General features: G+C 39.4%; 1 protein-coding gene across 2 annotated transcripts in view; it reads right to left on the reverse strand.

The window, feature by feature from the left end:
- Positions 1-3,802: 3,802 nt before the first annotated feature.
- Positions 3,803-19,345, reverse strand: part of NKD1 (NKD inhibitor of WNT signaling pathway 1) — a 111,813-nt gene continuing 96,270 nt past the window's right edge. For both annotated transcript variants that reach the window (XM_039558379.1, XM_039558378.1), the window contains exons 7-10: positions 16,468-16,615; positions 15,371-15,455; positions 11,506-11,636; positions 3,803-10,760 (exon numbers count right to left, since the gene is read on the reverse strand). In XM_039558379.1, coding sequence (XP_039414313.1) covers positions 10,186-10,760; positions 11,506-11,636; positions 15,371-15,455; positions 16,468-16,615 — 939 coding nt within the window. In that variant the 3' untranslated portion in view covers positions 3,803-10,185. The remainder of the gene's footprint in view (positions 10,761-11,505; positions 11,637-15,370; positions 15,456-16,467; positions 16,616-19,345) is intronic.

Genomic DNA, 19,345 nt, shown 5'->3' on the forward strand with positions numbered 1-19,345 from the left:
CAGCCAGCGACAAATCAAGCGGTTATTTTCATCAAAGTGATAGAAACAGAGTTGATCAAAACAAGCAGAAGGCACTGTTCTGTTTGGTCTGTACACTTTGTACACTGCCACTTGGGAACTTAATTAGCCCACATGCTTCATGTTTCTATCTTTAGTCTGATGGCATACAGCTGTTCTTTTCAGCATTGCTGCCTACTGCCCTTTCCCTGCTGTTGGGGTACTCTTGGAAATAGAAAAGGTGGGATTGACTCAAGTTTAACCCTCTGCCAGCCCTTGCTGATTGCCTAAAACAGAACATTTTGGCCCAAAATCATGAGGTAAATTGTTTCATTACCTCATGGGAGTTTTCCCACATGGCCAGGGATGGAGAGGAATCCCACAGTCTCAGAGTGCTCATCCCATCACAGGGCCACTCTTCAGAGCCAAAATGCTGAAAAAAATAAAAAAATGAACCCTTTTCAGGGCAATCTTACCTGCTGGGGTGAGGGGGAAGAATTTTTGAGTCACTGTCTGCATGAGGTGACAGGACAGAGCTGGTTCTGCTTCCCACCTCAGCCAAGATGGATTTGTGGCAGAAGAACAAGCCCTGGACATGTAGTATGAAGGGATATAGATTATTTCAGGATATCAAGACCTGGCACTTTCCCCATGGCCTGCCATGACAGACAGTGACCAAGACTGTGCAAGGATTTAGGAATAAAAAAGAAATACTCCAGGACTGTGGTTGTCATGGTTCATTCATACTAAAATGCAGGAATATCTACTGAAGATGCCCTGCTGGCCAATGAAGCCAAAATTGGGGAACGACTCAGGAATGAGGCGTGAGCTCCCACTCCTGGTTGCCTCTGTGTTCAGCATCAGGTTAAGCCTCGTGCACCCCTATTTACAGTACAGGAAGGAGGACAAAGCTGGCTTTATAGTCCGAGTCTGCCCAGGAAGGAAGGGAATGCCCCTATGCACTACATCTAATAAATGAAGGTCTTCAAAATCCCTTGGCTGATGTAATTTCTTGCCCAGGGTGTCACAGCCTTGGCCTTTCAGCTGGGACATTCATATCTCCCAGCTGGAATGCAGCCGGCATCCCCAAGCCTGGCTGTAACCTCCCAGCTCAGAGAGCAACTCATTTTTCTGAGCAGTTAAGAAGTTATACATTCATCTACTCCCGAGGCTTAACCATATCAGTATCCTCCACCTCCTGCTTCCCCCCACTAGTTTTTGTCTCTTGTAGTAATTTTTTTCTCATATTCTAGAAATCCCTGCTTCACTACCTTGACAGTGAGGTGCTGTATATCACACCGCACTCATGAGTTTTACATTCCTACGACATGGCAGACTTTGATACAATTACAGCTTGGCTACATATCTTAATTTATGTTACAATATTGCTGTAGTGATATCAGAGACAAATGTTTAATTCACAGAAACTCAGTTTCAAACTACAGTCCCTGAATGCAAACAGCAGACTTCAATATTTTTTCATCAATTTCTTAGTTCATAAAAATCAATTTTTGTAGAGTTTTTACACTGTACATAAAAGACTGTGGCATCAATTAGCCTTAATTCTTTTTTTTTTTCTTTTTTGGAAACCTCTTTGTAGGAAAATCTCATATTTCAGCAATTTGCATTATCCACACAATCTGCTTTGAAGTTCTAAGTTATGGTAAGAAAAGGATCCACTTATCTGCACATAAAAAATGTTCAAAGCTTATAAATTCCCTGAAACAGATGTACATTATCATTGGATTTGCCTTTCTCTCTTTGCTGTTGCATGGCTAATAGAGTTTCATGTGCCCCCTCACATCCTCCCCATTTAGCATCTTTTCTCTACAGAAGCATGCACCCTACTGTGCCAATCCACACTTCAAAGATTTCTGTCTATCTATTAGAAACAAAGCACAAAGTGAGAACATATGGCCCCTTTTAAATTTCCCACATTTAAGTCAATATCGTTTCTTTTCTCCTTTGGCAAAGAAACATAATAAGGTTTATCTTCTCCCTTCCTAAATCTGCTGGCTCTCTCAAACTGCTTGTGCCAATTCAGCACTTACTTTGCAGTATCAGACTTGGCAGCACATATGAAAACAAAATCTCTAATTTTTTAAATTGCTTTTATTTCTTCAGATCAAGAAGATGCATTTAAATGATGAAAAAGGACAAAATGTAACTGCACACTTTCAGATAAGTGGATTTTAAACCCATGAAAGGGCACAACAGAAAGTCAACAGCAAAAAATTGTCTTGTTCAAGTTCTTTTCAGGGTGACATCTTTCCAAACTGACTAAAGGGATGGAAGAGTATTCTGGAATCTAAGGCCTTACTGCACCTGCTTGTCACATGTGCCAGAGCTGCCAAAGAAACCCAGTACTGGGGTTGAGGGGGGTGATCAGACACTGTGAGACACTGACACCCCTCTTGAGGACAAGGAACAGTTACTTGTCTCAATGACTGTGGCTCCTCAGTTTTCTCTGTTGGTGTTACAGACATAATGAACATACCTCTTGTGTGCTGGGAAGCAGAAATTTTGGACCATTCCTTTGGAGTGACTCCATCCTGCACATCCCTGGGGAGATGAGTAACAGGGCACGCAGGACGCTCATAGTCAGATCTGCTGTTCAGTGGATTTCCTTTGCAGTCATGGGCTACAGAAGCAATATCCAAAGGAACAAAGGCTCCAAGTAAAACAAACTTCATTAACTATTGTTAGAAAGATCAGCAGACACATAATATCCTGTGAATGCCGAATTCCTGATTTAATTACAATGAAAGAGGTTGAAGTGATGATGTTTTTAGCAGAGAAAGGAATGAAAGTCTTGCCCTGCTCCTGAAAACACAACTTGCTCCTTTAATTCATAGTTACCAGCTAAAGTGACTCTGTGTTCCAGACTTTTAAGATATCAAGATTGTAATCTTTAAATTAATTGATTTTAGCATCCACTTATTAGACCAGGAAAGTTCTAATAAAAACCGGTCCCTAACCACTGCAAGCTATGAGTGTCCCAGGGCCCTGAGTCCACAAGAGTATAAATTGAAGTACTTCTGTTGATCCAGTAAAGCTGCACAAAATTCCCAGTGAAACCTATGGAAGTGACATGCTCAGACCCGTTGAGGGTTGTGGCCCTAGCAGATGACACACTCAAACAGCAAGTTGTGATTATAGACATGAAAAGTAAAAACTATTCCCTGAAAAGGCTGTAAAGAGACCAGAGGAATGTGAGGCCCACAGTGCTGCCTTATTGCTTCCCTTCATACTTTTGCACTTACTGGAAACTCCGAGTCCCGTTAATTGAGCTTTTCCTCCCCTCCATTCCTTGCAGGGTGAGAGGGTTAATTGCTTTGGACTGAAACATTACAGTTTTTGTACTCCTGCTTCCTACTGGCACATTGAATATGCAGATGCTGTGTGCACACACCTCAGGAGTGCCCCAGCACTCGGAGCAGGGATGAGAACAGCCCCAGACCTCCCAGCCATGGGATGAGAATAGCTCCAGACCTCCCCGCCATGGGTATCTATAGAGCACTGTATCTATGGTTTGAAAATCAGCACTGGCCAACTGAGACCTTAATGCTAATTGCCATAGCATTTCAGTGTTTATCTTAGTTGAACTAGCATTACCAGTCATGGTTGTTAACAACCTCAAGTGGGACTTTATTCATCTATCAACAGCCTTACCCTGTGAACAAGCAAGCAAAGAACTATAAACACCCACTCCAAAGTCACTTTGTAGGTTTAAGCTGAAGCCCACAGAAAAAGGCTATTCACAGATCGTCACTGAGAACAGAAAAATACAACCTCCAAACCAATGTTTTAATCTACAAAGTTTTATTTGTCTTTTTAAACTTGTAAACCATAAAAAGAGCTTATCAAATATCTGAAATTAGTACAAGAAAAAATGATGACTCATAGCAAACTGCATTTGTAAGGTCCAAATTCCAAGACCTGCACGGTGCTCTTCTGCTTCCATTTATGAAGCTGAAAACAAATTTGGCCCAGTTTGTTAGGTGTTTTATTGGAAAATTTTCAAAGCCGCAGCATGCTGTACTTCATGAATAGAACAGAATGGGAAGCATTAAGTGCAAGAATAAGCACTCAGCACCAGAAGGATCTGAACCCCATATCTTCATCCACAAAATACAACACCAAAGGAGTACATCTCCCAGCCAGTAGTAATTACAGGCAGCTTTGTCTCTGTGGACTAGGCACTCAAAGGAAGACACACACCCCACCTCACAGACATGTCCTAAAAACCAGAAAGCACAATTCACATCATTACCAGTATGCCTGATATTGTTAATGTTTGCCCACTGCCAAATTTATGAAGCCCCTTATGTCTTCAACACTCTTAAAAAAACTTCTGGAACTTCCTACACTCAGACCTCCCAGATTACCAGCCTGATGAGGCAACCAACAGGCCCAGTCTGCCATTCCTTGTGGTATAAAGATTATCCTTTGTGTCAGTAGATTTCACAGGCATAGTTAGTGTTTAGTGTTCTGAAAAATCAAGACAGATACTGAAGTTTTGGGTAACATTTGACCAACTTAGGTGTGTTTGTAATCAAAGAGAAAAAGAACTGATGTCACTATTCAAAATGTGTTCTAAGAAATACTCAAAACATCTGTAGAAACACCTCTGCTTCCAAAAACGTTTTCCTCAGCTTGGACAGGGACTTAGGAAAATGGGGATCCTTCCTTATTCTGCCATAGCCCCAGTGAGTATCTGCAACTTTCCTGCCTCGTGCCTCCCCCCGCACGCTGGAGATTCACCTCTTATAGAAAGTCTTTCAAGTTTTCCCAGTGAAAAGCATTCTACAAACTAGTGTTGCTGTTTTATGAGCAGAAAATGTACCATAAGAGATTCACAAAAGTATTATGAATAAAAACTTCTCCATACAGCATTTTCCTGCCTCTGGTGTGTCTCCCCCAGCCCCTCTGTTGGACAGTTCTATGCTATCCCTACACTTCTCAAATCTTTCCATCCTTCCCTTGCCAGTCTTTCTACACAGCTCTAACCCTCACAGTAATCTGCCTGAATAGTCCTTAAATCCTGCTAGTTTAAAACAAAGAAATCAGAAGACTTCATCCGTGTGATTCCTATCATTTTAGCTCATTTAGGATTGAATTACCTAGAAATATATAGAAATGTAAAAGTAAATTAAAGCATCATTGAAAACCTCATTATTTAATAACTGTAATTCAAGCTTCAAATAAGACACATTTCAATGCAGATTGAATAATTTCAATATAAAGTTATTTGCTTTTCTATATCTGTTCCTTTTAGACCACTTTGAGCACATTTTAAATGTGCACAGAACAAAGAAATCCCAAACCAGACCCTTCCAAATCCAATCAACTCAACATCTGTTCAAATATGCAAACAAAATACATTACTATGTCATAAATAGAGGCTGGTTTTGCTGTTAAGTGCATTAGAAAAGAAATCTTCTTCCAGAAGCTATTTAGAAAACACATTAAGTTCAATTTTTAGTTCATGGATTTTCAAACATGTTTCTGCTGGTATATTAAAAAAAAACAAAACCAAAGAAGTCTGACAACTAATAGGATGTTGAATAAGACTTGGTTCCCAGCAAAGCTATGAATAAGTCATGTTTGAAAACGTATTTTTAGATCTTGATGAATTGCATCAAGATAATTAAAGGTGAGACTTGACTAGCTGACATGTTTCCAAACATGAACATTCTTGCCTGTACTCCAGGCAAAAATTATGGTGAATGTTTTTGCAAACTTTCTAGCATGATGAATTTTTCTCAAGTATAATCTAGGCCCAAAGGGGCCCAACTTTCCTGTTAATTGGAATACAAATGAAATCTGTCATTCAATTATTGAGGTACACGATGACATATGGAGAACAGTATGCATTCATCAGAGCTGTGTGTTTATGTGGCAGCTTGTGGACTGTCAGCAATACACCATGCTCATCTTAGAAAAAATCACCTCTGCCAGAATCCGTCTTGTTCCACTCACTAACTTCTGCCAGAGGACACACTCACACACACACATGTATATACACACACACATCTTTAAAGTACTTCTCCAGCTTAACATTGCTGTTCTATGCTCATGATGACTAGAGTAGAAAGATCATAACAGAGGTCACATATTTTGCTTTCTAATTTGGTAGGGCCTCAAGAGGCTGGTCTGCCAATATGCCAGGAGAATCTGTACCTCATCACCCACAGGCAGAACTGGGTCTCCATGTCTAACAATGACTAAATGACACGTGGATGTTTCAAAGACATTTGGAAGTGCCTTGAGGTCCTCCAATGACAGTATAAAGACAGTATTTTCTGCTAATCTTAATTAATTTACCAGCTTGCTCTCTTACAGCAAAACTTCCATTTACTATTAGCAAACCCATCAGCAGTAAGATGCAGAAAAAATAAATACTGAAGTTACTGGCTGCACATTATGTAGACTTCAAACCCACCTTCCTGGAATGAAATTATAGGCACCCTGCAGCCAGTGGGAACCTGGCAGTCTTGCCAGAGATTTCACTGGGACAGAGATTTTACTTCACAGCCTTAGCTTAGGTTGTTTTGTATTGTGGTCATGAAGTTGTGAGAAGAGCTTAGCAATCCTTCTTTTCAAAAAACTGTCCTCCCCAGCATTGCAGCTGGTAGAAATGAGGAATATTTTTCAATTGAATTTTTTCAGCAAATAGTGCAAACTTCAGGATTGACTTCATTTTGCTGAACTTCCTTGTGTAAAAACAGAAAAAGTAAGTGAAAAGTTTGGAGTTTTCATCTGAACTTACTTAATACCACTCCATTTTACTTTTCAATATTAACAATATACTCAACTTTGATATTTTTTCTTTGGGAATAAAATGTTTTGTTTAACCAGAAACTAAACTCTTTCAAATTTTGATTCAGCTACAGTTTTGAAGAACTTAAAACAATTTTTTTTTAAGGAAAATTTTCAGAGTTAATAGCAAGATGAAATATCAGTTACTCAACACAGGTCCAACAGCAGGGGACAAGAAATTTACCTTTTAAACTTGATAGCTTAAATATTAGACCAAAGCATACCCAGTCCATACGTAATTTCCTGATCCTGTTCCCAAAAATGTTAATGCAAGCTCTTTCATCAGTGGGATCTGCAAGCACTGACAGCAATTGCAATAGGCCCCTGAAATCCACAAGAAGAAGAAAGAAATGTACTTTCTGAACTAGTAAAACTTTAATTAACAGGGGGTTCTCTTGGCACAGTTTTTGCTGTTAAATAAATAAAGCATTTAGTCAAAACCATCTATATTTACTATACAAAATACTGAAAAGCAAACATATTTAAAAGATACGGAAATTTAAGGTTCTGTGAAAAGAAACTGTGCTACATGTTATTCACACTTATAATGCACATAACACAACTGCAACACAGTATTTAGATACTGCATATTCATACATGGCTGGTGTAAAGTTTTTGTAAGGGGATGCCATGTTATTAAAACGTGTTTCACAGACTCTGAGCAAGGCAGAATCTGTCTTTTGAATGTCCAAATATAATAAGCCAAAACAAATCAATGCCCAGCTGTAACCAATGGTCAGTCATGTTCCATGTCAGAGTTCACCTGGCACAGCCAGTACTGCACACTTCTCAGTCAGATGGGATTTTGGTAGTGGTGCTGTTTTCTTTTCCAGCAAAATACCTTTGGGTGAAGGAGCATTTTTACCCCTTTGCTGCCCTTTCTTGGAAAATCCCACAGTTCTGAAAGCACTTGAGTTTTCCAGAATGTTTTCTGGTTTTCAGCAACAATCTGCGTTAAAAAAAATTGACTAAGAACAATTTCCACCTCTCAGTCTTTCTGGCATATGCTCCACTGAAAAGAGAACAGCTTTAATTACTTCTTCAAAACAAATAGCATGGCATCCCTTCTTAGATGGAATGTACACTGTGTGTTTGCATGCGGTATAATGTCACTTGAATACATCAGACTTTTTTAACACTATAATATAAATAAGCTTATTCCTTCTACTAGACATATAAATGCCTTTTTTTTTTTTGCAGTCCATAATTATATATACATTGAAAAAGAATGATACACAAGCAGCAAAAAAGGCTTAGACTAGAACAACTCAGTGGTAACTAATCAAATTCGTGGCCTTTTCATATTTTCAACACAGAAAATTCTGCATATAAATATTTTTGGACTTTAGGAATTTTAAAATAAACAGAACAGTATAGTTGTCACACAGATCAAACACATTTTAAAAACATTTTGTTAGATTTTACAGAACACGCTGTTGACAGCTAAAAAAAGTAAAATATAATAAACCAGATTTTTTAAAGGGGACAATAAGTCTAAACATCTGCTGATCCAGGGAGACAAGAGATGGACCTAATTACCATTAAGCAGTGATTCTATTCCAATTCCACAAGAAGGCAAGGCTTCCCACTGTTCTTTACAAGGTGATGTCTCTGTGTTCTTAGAAAGGACAATATCCCTCTAAAACTGGTCAGCAGTAAGGTAATACCCCATTTTGGACTGATCAAACTCTAGTCAGAAAACAAAAAATACCCTAATCATAAAGGGCTTATAACAACATCGGATAGTTACATTTTACAATATATACTATTGACAAAATACCACAACATTAAAAATAATTAAAACCAAAAGCAAATACATTTATAGAACATTTATGTTTTGATGTAGGAGTTCTCTACTTTCATGTTCCAAAAGAAATGTAGGTGTTTTCCAGTCACTTTCTACCTGCAAAATGGTGATCTGTACAAACCCCAACTGAATCTATTATAAATCTGGGCTCCACAGAAAGCAAAACGTGAATGTACTAACCCTTCTTTTTTTTTTTTTTTTTTTTTTTTTTTTTTCACTTTTCCAATTTTCTTTTGACCTTCAAATTTCTCAGCAGCCATTAAGGTCTTGTGAGTGTGGTCTGATTCTCCTTCATGGAATGGAAGCCCTTTGACATGGAAAAAGTAGAAGAATCCAGAATGATTGTGAATGATATTTTTTATACACGTCTCTAAAATAGGAGAAGCACAAATTGATAGGTGCTTGGGAATTTAAATCAGAGGCACCAAGAAAATGCCATGGCATATGTTTCTAAAAAATCACTGTTGTGGAAAAAACAAATATAATGTTAATATTCAAACCACAGATTTCTAAAACACAACAAAATGTACCTGAGAGTGCGCATATTTATATATATATATTTATATTTATATTTTATATATATTTGCCAACATTTAAAGTGAGAAAGTATATTTTCCTCAATTCTTTCTCAAAACAAAGAACTGTGGATTTAAACAAAACAAATTCCCCCCCCCGCCCCTCCATGAACCCCTCTCCTTCTCAAACCCCCATGAATGATAGTTATGGCCCAAGCACTAAAATCTAGTGATGCTTTGGAAAACCCCATTTCACATCCTCCTCTTTTCAAATGGTTACCCCAAACAGAGTGGAGAATAAGCAAGAGAAAAACCAAAAATAAAAGAAGTATATTTAAATATTACCCAGTATATAACAGACTGTACTTTTGTCAGTGAAGAATCTCCAAGAAAATAAAGTGTAAGTTGTACAAACATAGCCCTGTTGACAAGTTTAGCTAATATTTCCTTGTAATTAAGATGATTTGAAAGGATGTGAACACAAACAGGCTACATGAACACAGTATATTAAATTTCCCCCCTGTAGCACATTACAATCAATAAAAAGAAAATAAAATCTGAATAATACTAGAGGTAGCAGCTGTTTGTATTTTCCATTATCTGAGTATCTCTGGAGTCCAACCCTTCGAACATTGCTCCCCTGATGAAAGGCTTGTGTGCGATCAGCCGACGTACAGCAGAGTGGAAAGCTAGATGTCTGCAAGACTGTTTGAAGTATCTTTCTGAGTACAATGGAAGTAGTACTTTTACAGAAGTGCGTTGACGACCTGTATTAAATCACAGCTCAAAAAGCTATGGCTGTTTGCTGTTTTACAAGCCACTTAAAAAAAAAAAAATCCACAAGGTGTTTGAGTAAGCTATGCGGTTCCACAACATATAAATAGGGTGAGTTTCAAGAGTTCCATATAACCTCTAAAATATATGCTAGCTGAATATTAATGGAGTAATGATCATATTAATCATAGTAATGCCTTAGTTCTGGTATCACAAGAACTCATTTCCTTCATTTGGGATGATTCTTGGAGGATGTTGGTGGGATCTCTTCTATGTCTGGTAGAAGTGGTGGTAGTGGTGGTGGTGCTCGTGGTGGTGGTGGTGCTCATGTCTTTGTATCATTTGTCCCACTTGGCCTTCATATAAAATGACTGTGGGCAGGTCTCTCACATGTTCCTTTTCCACAACTGTCCCTGGAGACTGGAAGGTTTTGCACATTTGGTGATTCTCCTTTGCCCTCTGCTTATGCTTCTTGTGGATCTGTTGGGATTGCAAGGGAAGGTACGGGAGGTTCTGGCCCACCCGTGCACTTGGGGAAGCCATGGGCAAGGACACCCCTTGAAAAGGTTTATTTCTAACTGCCCTTCCAGGATGCACAGGGGCGACATTTTTACCCTGGGCTTTGGGAGACCTCACAAAGTGCTTGTTTGAGTCCTGGTTCCGGAGCCTCTGTTGGATTTCTGCAATCTTGGCATATGAACTTTCAGCCAGATTGATGTGGTTTGGATCCACCACTTGAGATTTCCTATGGTGAACATGGAAGGTTTCAGGCTCATGAGAACGGGATCTAGTTTGATTCACAATTCTGCCTGGTGGGTCATGTTTTTGAGCTGCTGGAGGAGATCCTAGGAAATAACGAGCTGAGTTAGTCATCTAGTATTTCAAAGTTTTAATTAGTAGCATGCAGTTGGCAGGGATAGCATTATCGGCAGAACAAATTTTTCCTAAGGAAGTGAATGCAATTATAGCTGTCTAGTTTAATTACATTTAATAATTCTGGCCAGTAAATAATACACACACAAATATGAATACATACCTAGAGAAGAGTGAATGTGTGCATGTGTGAGCATGTGTGTGTATGTATAAAAATCTTTATGTTCCCAACTCTTGGTCATCAAATTAACTGTGAGGGGAATAGTAAAATCCTGGCAGAGGGCAGGGAAATGAAGGAAATCCAAATCTCTTTAATTTAGGGACTGAATCCAAAATTCCAGGTACGAACACACATTCTCCTATTTTTGGGTCAGTAGTGAGTATAAAATATATGCTGGTATCATCTTGGGAACAAGCTCCAACATCCAAAAGTCAGTCCTTGCCTCACCCGTAGACTAAACTTAATAATTTAGATGTAAAGATTGTTCTCCTAGGCTCAGCTCCAAGTTTAGCTACACAAACAAGTACATCAAAGCAGCCTTGCAGCACATTAGCCACTCTGTTGTGATGCCACCTTCACCAGTAATTATCTTGCAGTACTCACAGTCCTATTCCTAAGTCACTACACGCAAATCACACAGCTTCACAATTCACTGTCCCTGATACGGAACGTGAAACTGAAGAAAGAAAAGATTATGATGTTACAACATAAATTACCTGGCCCAAACTTTGATGTGTAGTTCTCTATTCCTGCAAGATCCAAATAGTGGTTTCTCCTTTCAATGTTCTCATCAACACAATGACGATAGCACCCACTTTGCTCCGGATTGTTCTCACTCTGGTGGTATCTGTCAGCAGGAAGCAAAATTACAATTCAGCACAACTTCTTTAAAGTTGTTATCACCATCTGCAAACCAACAACTAATGGACCCTTTGAAGTGACAGGAGCTGCTCACAAAGAAACAACAAATGCTTGAAATTCTGGATGACCAGATTTGCTAAGTCGATAGGCCTGAACTGACTGTTCCTTCTCATCACATAAATCAACCACAATGTTACAAAGCAAAGGAGGCTTTCAAATTGCATCACACGTGCAAAAGCAAATAAAACCACTTCTAGCATTTATAACTTTCTGTCTTAGGGCCAAATCATTCAACTGATTCTCCAATTTGGACATGCCAAAGAAAATCTGCTGTTTGATTCACGACCATTCCCACCACTGTGGGGAAGTGCTGGGGTAATCCAGATAAATGTTCATGTGTTCCTGCTTCAGACAGACAGGCAACAGCACAGGTGTAGTAACTAGAGAGAGCCTGGGAAGAGAAGGTGTTGGTAGGACAATCAGAGGTAACTGCTGCTTTCCAAAATATAATTAATAAGGTCAGATCAGATGCTGGCTTTAGAATCTCAACTCCTTTTCCTGCTCAGCTTTGCAATTTTATTTATAGCAGAACTATTTCCTGAGAATAAATATCTGAAATACCATTCATTTATGAGGCAGAAAAAATTCAGGCAGAAGTTTACAGTATTGTAGCCCAAAATGCCAAACAATTTAATTCAGCAATTTAAATGGAAGTCTGCAAATAGGAACAATATTTTCAATATAACAAGCAGGATAAGCAGAAAACTCTTGACTAAGTTGCTGCCTGACATTCAGTCAGTTCAGTCTCCAAGACCACGAGATTGGCTTTTCTATTTCTCTGTGCAAGTGCACTGATGTCAACTTAACACCAGAATTTGGCCTTGTATGCTACACCAGTTGCTAAATATGGGATCTGTACTGTATGGTGCCCAATACTCTGCTTTTAGTCTATTAACACATTTCCAAGTTTCCAGAGGCTGCTGATCCCATCGAGCTTTGGCACAAATGGCTTTCCTGGTCTAGCTTGTACTGTTCAGGGACATTACAGAACTGAGTCCCCTTGTGTCTCTGTCAGACACAGGTCTGAAGTTCCTCTGACAAAAGTCACAAGACTTGACCTACCTGGAAGATCATTTTTGCTCTACTTTGATAGAGGTAGAGTCTCCTGAATGGAGGAGAGTTTGTCTGGAAAGCAGGTAAGGTTTAAAGACTCTGAGTCAGCTTTGAACTCCAGAAGTGACATGGGGTACTCAAAAAAAAAAAAAAAAAAGGGAATGTCCAGATAGTCTTTATTTTTTGGATACCTTGCCCGCTCAGTACCTTTCCTATCTCAGACACACCTTTACAGGTTGTTACACTTTAGCATGTCAACATAAAAGATCTCTAGGGCTAGAACTTGCCTAACTGCAGTTGCCAGGCATGAATCACCTTCAGAAACCACTGGGACTTGCACACATGTGCTGGAGACAATGCACAGTTAACCCAGGAAGAAATATCATTGAATTTAATCCAACACAATTAAGCAACACTGTATAGAGCACTGTCTGTTGGAAATGAAGTTAACAGGGAACCTGTTATTTTGTTACTGTAATAAATTCAATCTCTCATCAAGACAGAGAACAAAAATGATGCCAGTACTGCCACAGCCCTACATTCTAATAACTTTCTTACATGCAAGATGACGTTCAACAATATTCATGCAAATATACACAGTGAAGCAATTATACACTGATGAGAGATGTGCTCCACTGTCAAAGAGAACTTCAAGTACTTCTGAGAACTGAAGTGTCTGGCATCCAGCCCCACAATGCTATCCTGCAAACACATGGGAAGACAGAGGCAGGCATCAACCATGCCTCAAGGACTGTGTAAAAATACAGTGTTGTTACTGGGTTTGGGCTTGGTTTAGTTTTGGTTTTAATAAAAAATGGCATCTGCTGAAGTGTTTGTGGAGTGTATGGAAGTCCTTTCTAAAATTCCCAGGCTGATGTGTCATCCTGATGGCACGAAGCACACAGCAATATAGCAGGAAAGGGGAGTAGAGCAGTGACAGAGCACAGGGCAGAAAAATGCAGGGACATCTCCTGAAAGCCTCACTCACTGAGAACACAGGGCTTAAGTCAGCCAGGGAGAACCAGGCTATCTAGCCATGAATCTAGCTACTTATCTTGATACTCATATTAGCCCTACAGGTGAAAACTCCTGCCTGTAGCTTCCAGCAAATGAAAAATCTAACCCATCTATCTCCCAGCCTTCAGGATAAAAACATTTCTATCCATTTTATCTTGAATACGAATCACATCTTCCCTAGAATTCCTAAGTGACTGAACATGTGAGATGTGTGCACTTCTCACAAGTCCTCATTGCTGCTTTCAAAGGGAAAGCAACTGCATTAATATCACGAGATTCTGATCTGAGCTTTCCTGAGGGCTGTCAGCTTGGCCAGAGTGCACGAACATCCCTGAAACACACAGTGTGAACAGCACTCTCTTCATCCTGTCTACACTTTTTAGTGGGATGCAACAAAAACTGATGCTGATCTACTCAGCTCAAGATACAGATTTGTTCTATGAAGTCACTCACCAAAGGGAGGAGAAGGATAAATATTTTGTCCCAACATTTGATGCTTCTATGACTGTGGATTTAACTGGAAGTGCATGCTGTTCATAAAAACACTACATTTGCAGAGCCTGGACTTTAAGGTGGATAAGAGGGGGACTTCAAACTGAAAGGGGATTTTTGCACTAGATTATCAAACAAAAACAGTCTATTGAATTCACACAGGGCAAAACTTTGCTAATGGGCAGAGGGAATCTGCACACCACATCTAGGCCAGCAAGTAAAACCACAGAGTATTCTTCAGTTCATAGAAGATTTTGTACAGAGTTGCTGACACAAGATTAATACTAATTTTATTCTTCTTTTAATCTGAAATTTGACTGTACTGGGATTTGCTCACTGGGATAACTCACTAGCATTTTTTCTCCATCCAAAAAAGGGAGGTGCTGTTCTCTTGTCAGTTTTAATAAGACTGAATGCTCCTTGTCCTGATAAATTTGTTATGTATTCAGACAAATATCTCTAAATCCAAGGGAAGCCAAAAGTTTGTTGTTTTTTTCTTTTTTAAATTTGCAGCTGAAGAAACAAACACAACTAATGAGTCAATGTCATTACTGTAACATTTCAGCAAACACTTCCCTCTGCCTTAGTATGAAACATAAAATGTTAAAGTATACCAAATATACATGAAGATGACCTGTTAGCACTCTGGTCAGGTTATGAGCTGGTAACCAAGTTAGACCATATAAAGCTTGGCACTGTTTGAGTTGATGAGTGAAAAAGATGGGCTGGAAGGAGGATAGAGAAAGGCAGGAGCTGGCCACTAAGGAGATGAAAAGGTTTTAGGACACTTTTAGCCAAAAGGCTGTGCTATTAACCTCCCTTATCTGCAGACAGCATCTAAAAAGACAATTCAGATCCTCCAAAGAGCTCATAGAAGAAGAAAATGTCAGGATTTTTTTCTTTTTTGTTTTTTTTTTTTTTGTTTTAATGTATATATCCAGCTATGGAATCTGCTCATAAGTCCACAATGAAAACTCCTGTAATTCCTGTATTTTAAAATAATTTTTAAAAATAAAACAGGCAAGAAAGAAATCAGTGGTTGAGGTTTCCTCAGAGCTACCCAGTGGCTGCTAGGAGTCAGGGCTCAATTCCCCTTACCTGAGAGAAGCCCTCTGCTTCTTCTCAGAGCTTCTTGCTTCTTCATTAGCTTTGTTTTCAGCTCTGTGCCTGGCACTCTGCAAATCTGCCAAGAGAAAGCACATTATTGTCACATTACTGCCCTTGCTGATCAGCATAAGTAACAATCTACATTGCAAATACGTTTGTTGGTGTCAGTAGATCAGGATGGGATGTATCATTTCATGGAACCTTCTCAAATGTGCTTTTGCCCGCATGACAGATTGTAGTCAGATGTAACCTCGACTGTAGGGTTAGGCTGCACTCCATGTGGCAGCCCAAGTGGAGCCACACTCACACTGACAGGCTCAGTAGCTGGCAATTCACTGCTGTACTAATGCATCATGTAGCTTCCCAGCAGTGGGAATTTGCTTGTGTCTGCTCTTGAGGGAGTGAGTGTTTTATTAAAACTGAGGTAACCAGGCTGTCCTTTTAGACCTGATGCCTATGTTTTCTACTGAAGTATTATTTTAAATACTTTTAAGTATTTCAATTTAGTACTACTCTATCTACTGAAGTAATTATTCTGATACAACTATCATTACAGTGAAGATAAGTTGGATAAGCCATCATGGTATGAGCATTTTATAATGGCAGACTCTGCCAGCACAGAAAAACGTGCAATTTTTATGCATGGATTCTTCGAGTTTGCTTATGCTTAATTGTTTATTTTTACCCAGCAGCAGCGGTAGCTATGCACTGGCAAGAAACATTTTATACCCCTACACCTGCTTCCACACAAACCAAGAGCTGTAGTATCAGCAGAGACAAAGTGGTCAAAAAGGCCTTAGATCTGCCTTGCAGTGCATAAAGACAATTACACAACATGTGGGTTATTGCTGCTTCCAAAAGAAGCAATCCATCAGGAGAGGGAACCCTCATTTGCTAATGAGACACTGAAAGAGGGCAGGTAATTTTACAACCAAGATCATAAAGCAGGTTCATGGGGTTTAATATACCCACATAATTTTTTGCCTTTAAGTATATATGTATTTGTATTAACAAACTATAGAGATGGGTTTTCAAGGGACTCTGGGAGTTTTCTGTACTTTTTCCAATGGCTGATTGCACATCCTTACCAGTATGATTCAACAAGATACTCTTTTTCTTCTGGCTGCCATCTGGTGCCACAGTAAGTTTCACTCGCAGAGTTTTGCTGGAACTAGGAGAATGGTTTACTGATGCATCAACTACCTCATAGATGGTATGAAGCAAGCTGGTAATATCCTAGAGTTGGATTGAAACACAAAAGAACACAGTACTGTGAAAATGGCATGAAACCTTCAGCTTTGATGCTTACAATTGTTTTGGACTTGGGACTATTAAATGCTGATGTATCCTCAGAAGTCACTGAATTTAGAAGAGTTCAACTTGCACAGAGCGTTACAATCTTCACCAAGAGGAATTATGAATTGGGGCAAAGCAGACCAAAACACTAACAACACCACAAAGATATTCAGGTTTCCCAAGCTCTGATTCAGCAAAATGGTGTTCTTTCTTTTCTTTGATTTACACAGAACCCAGGGATAATCATTCATACTCCACTAAAAATTGAGTTCACATGGCCAAAAGAAATACAGCAATTGAAGAAAATCTTGGACATTACAGTCTTCCTATTTGTTTGGGGGTTTTTTTTGGTTTGTTTGTTTTTTTTCCTTGGGATAATTAAATGGTTGATTATCTAGAGGAAAACCAGTAGGAGAAGTGGCAGAACTGTAAACCTCAGGTTTGGAAACCAATGATGTCTGTCTGAATGTCACCCTACCATCTGTGTTTTGGGGTCTAGCTTATTTTGTAAAATTCAACCAGTTCTAAACACACATTTTTAACTGAAAATATTATCCAGTCTATTACAGAACCTTCTTCACAGATCTCTTTGAAGGCAACGGGATGTGAACAAAGGCTTACATGTCTGCCTATATTGGAAAGAACAGCAGACAATTTTAACAAGCCAATCGTTTCAAACAGGAGGAACACTGTTTAGTAGCTGGTGATACTCAAAGGTCTCTCAGGCTGATTTAATCCTGCCAGGCTCAAACAGGGTACTACCTTAAATTGCCAGGATGAAAAGAGGATCTCTTGGCTCACAGCTCTTCCTCAAAGGGATTTTACCCAACTGATCTTGGGCACCAACCTAAGGCCAAAGCATTCTGATCATTGTAGGCTGTAAAGAGCCCATTGAATGCATATCTGAGAATTTCTCCATGCTGGCCTTCCTTTTCCTTGATCTATCCTAGTATCTAAGCTCTTTCCAGATGCCTGCAAGCACAAAGGAAATATCGAAATCATCTTTTGCTAAGTATAACTGGTTCTCAGGATTAAGAGTCAGGTCTATAAAAATTCAAAACCTCTACAACTTTTCCCTTGCTCAGGGGTCACACCTGTAACAAGGGCAGCTCAAAGTTCAGTATGCCCTAATGGGGCCCAATACTTATCAACACACCACACAGTCCTCATTATGGAACCAGCTTTAAAGATGACACAGAAATACTAATTTCTACTCACACAGAATTTAGGGAAATACTGACCTTATGGCCAGGACTGATGATATTACAGTAGATGATTTTTCAGCTCAATAGGAAGAAAGAATAACTAAATCCTAGGGGGTCCAGACTTTATCTTAACATGTAACCTCTCTAACTTTTCTGTACTCAAGGGAATTTCTCCAGACTTGTAAGTTCAAGACAATATAGTCATAAAAAGACAGCAGAATTTGCAGTGTCTCGATTATTTTTCCACTGATATTTTTTCTCTCATGGCTGCAGGAGTCTATATGGGATATAACCACCATGTCAGTAGCTGCTTTCCATGCTCTTGACAATCACCATCTAAAGCTTGAGTGTGGGTCAGAATGCTCTGTGTCAATCTGGCGGACACCTCACAGCTCTTTAACACATCTCCCTTCTCACACTTCCTCCCTAATTTGAAACATAACCAGACCTCTAAATAGACAGAGCCACATCCAGCAGTCAGCTTGAAAAGCTGGATTTTCATTTCCTCTAAGAGGACAAATCCAAGCAAGCACATAAACAGACAAAAAGCCATATCCGTTGTTTTATACACCCTTCATAAGTCATGTTCTAGGAGCATTGTGCTATAATCCTATACTTTGATAAGCCAAACCTTCTCCTTCAGCAGAATACTTAAGCACAGTATTTATCCCTAACTGGGCTCCATACACTCAGCACTTGGGTAAATGGAGCTTTTCCCATACATTCCTGGATATGTTGGTTAGCCAACATGTCATCTTTCCACACAAGGCTGCTACCAAGAGGTTATTATCAACTTTTTCATTCACAATAATCTGCCCTTCTTCCTTTTTTCAGCTATGCCAGATATTTGTAAAGCCAGATGTTCGAACATCTAGTCTATTTCAGCTTCAATAACCAAAGATAAAAAATCCCCCACTGTCCTTTTACATGATTTTTTTTCAGGGTTGAGGTCTAACTTGCTAACTGGCTGACAATCTGCACCTTGTGTTCTGTGAGGGTCTTTCTCAACAAGCTGCTTGACTCAGCAGTTCAAAAAGTACTCCCAAAGGCTGTCAGGGAAGGCCAAATGTGGCATTTGTGTGACACATACTTGGCAAGTCACAAATATGTGCACATGCATATCACAGCAGAACAAGTTATATCTCTCAGCCAAACAGGCCCGACCCAAATTAATACCCAGGCTGTGAAATGACTGCACAGAGGACTCAGGACCCTTGTGGACTTACACACTGCTGCTTTTGCATTTTGTTATGTGCTTAACAGGCAGCCTCCTCCATGGTGCTCTGAACAGCTCTGCATTCTGGCACTGGAGGAACGTGGTCGTCACACTGGATGCATACCAAGATCGAGGTTAGGGATAGCCATGAGCAACCATTTAGTGCTTATGCTGATCTTTTAAATACTGACAACAACATTTTTATTATAGGATTCATTTACTTGTGGTCCTAATTTGGGGTTGGCAATT

Source organism: Corvus cornix, chromosome 11 (assembly GCF_000738735.6).
Source record: "Corvus cornix cornix isolate S_Up_H32 chromosome 11, ASM73873v5, whole genome shotgun sequence".
Lineage (NCBI taxonomy): Eukaryota > Metazoa > Chordata > Aves > Passeriformes > Corvidae > Corvus > Corvus cornix.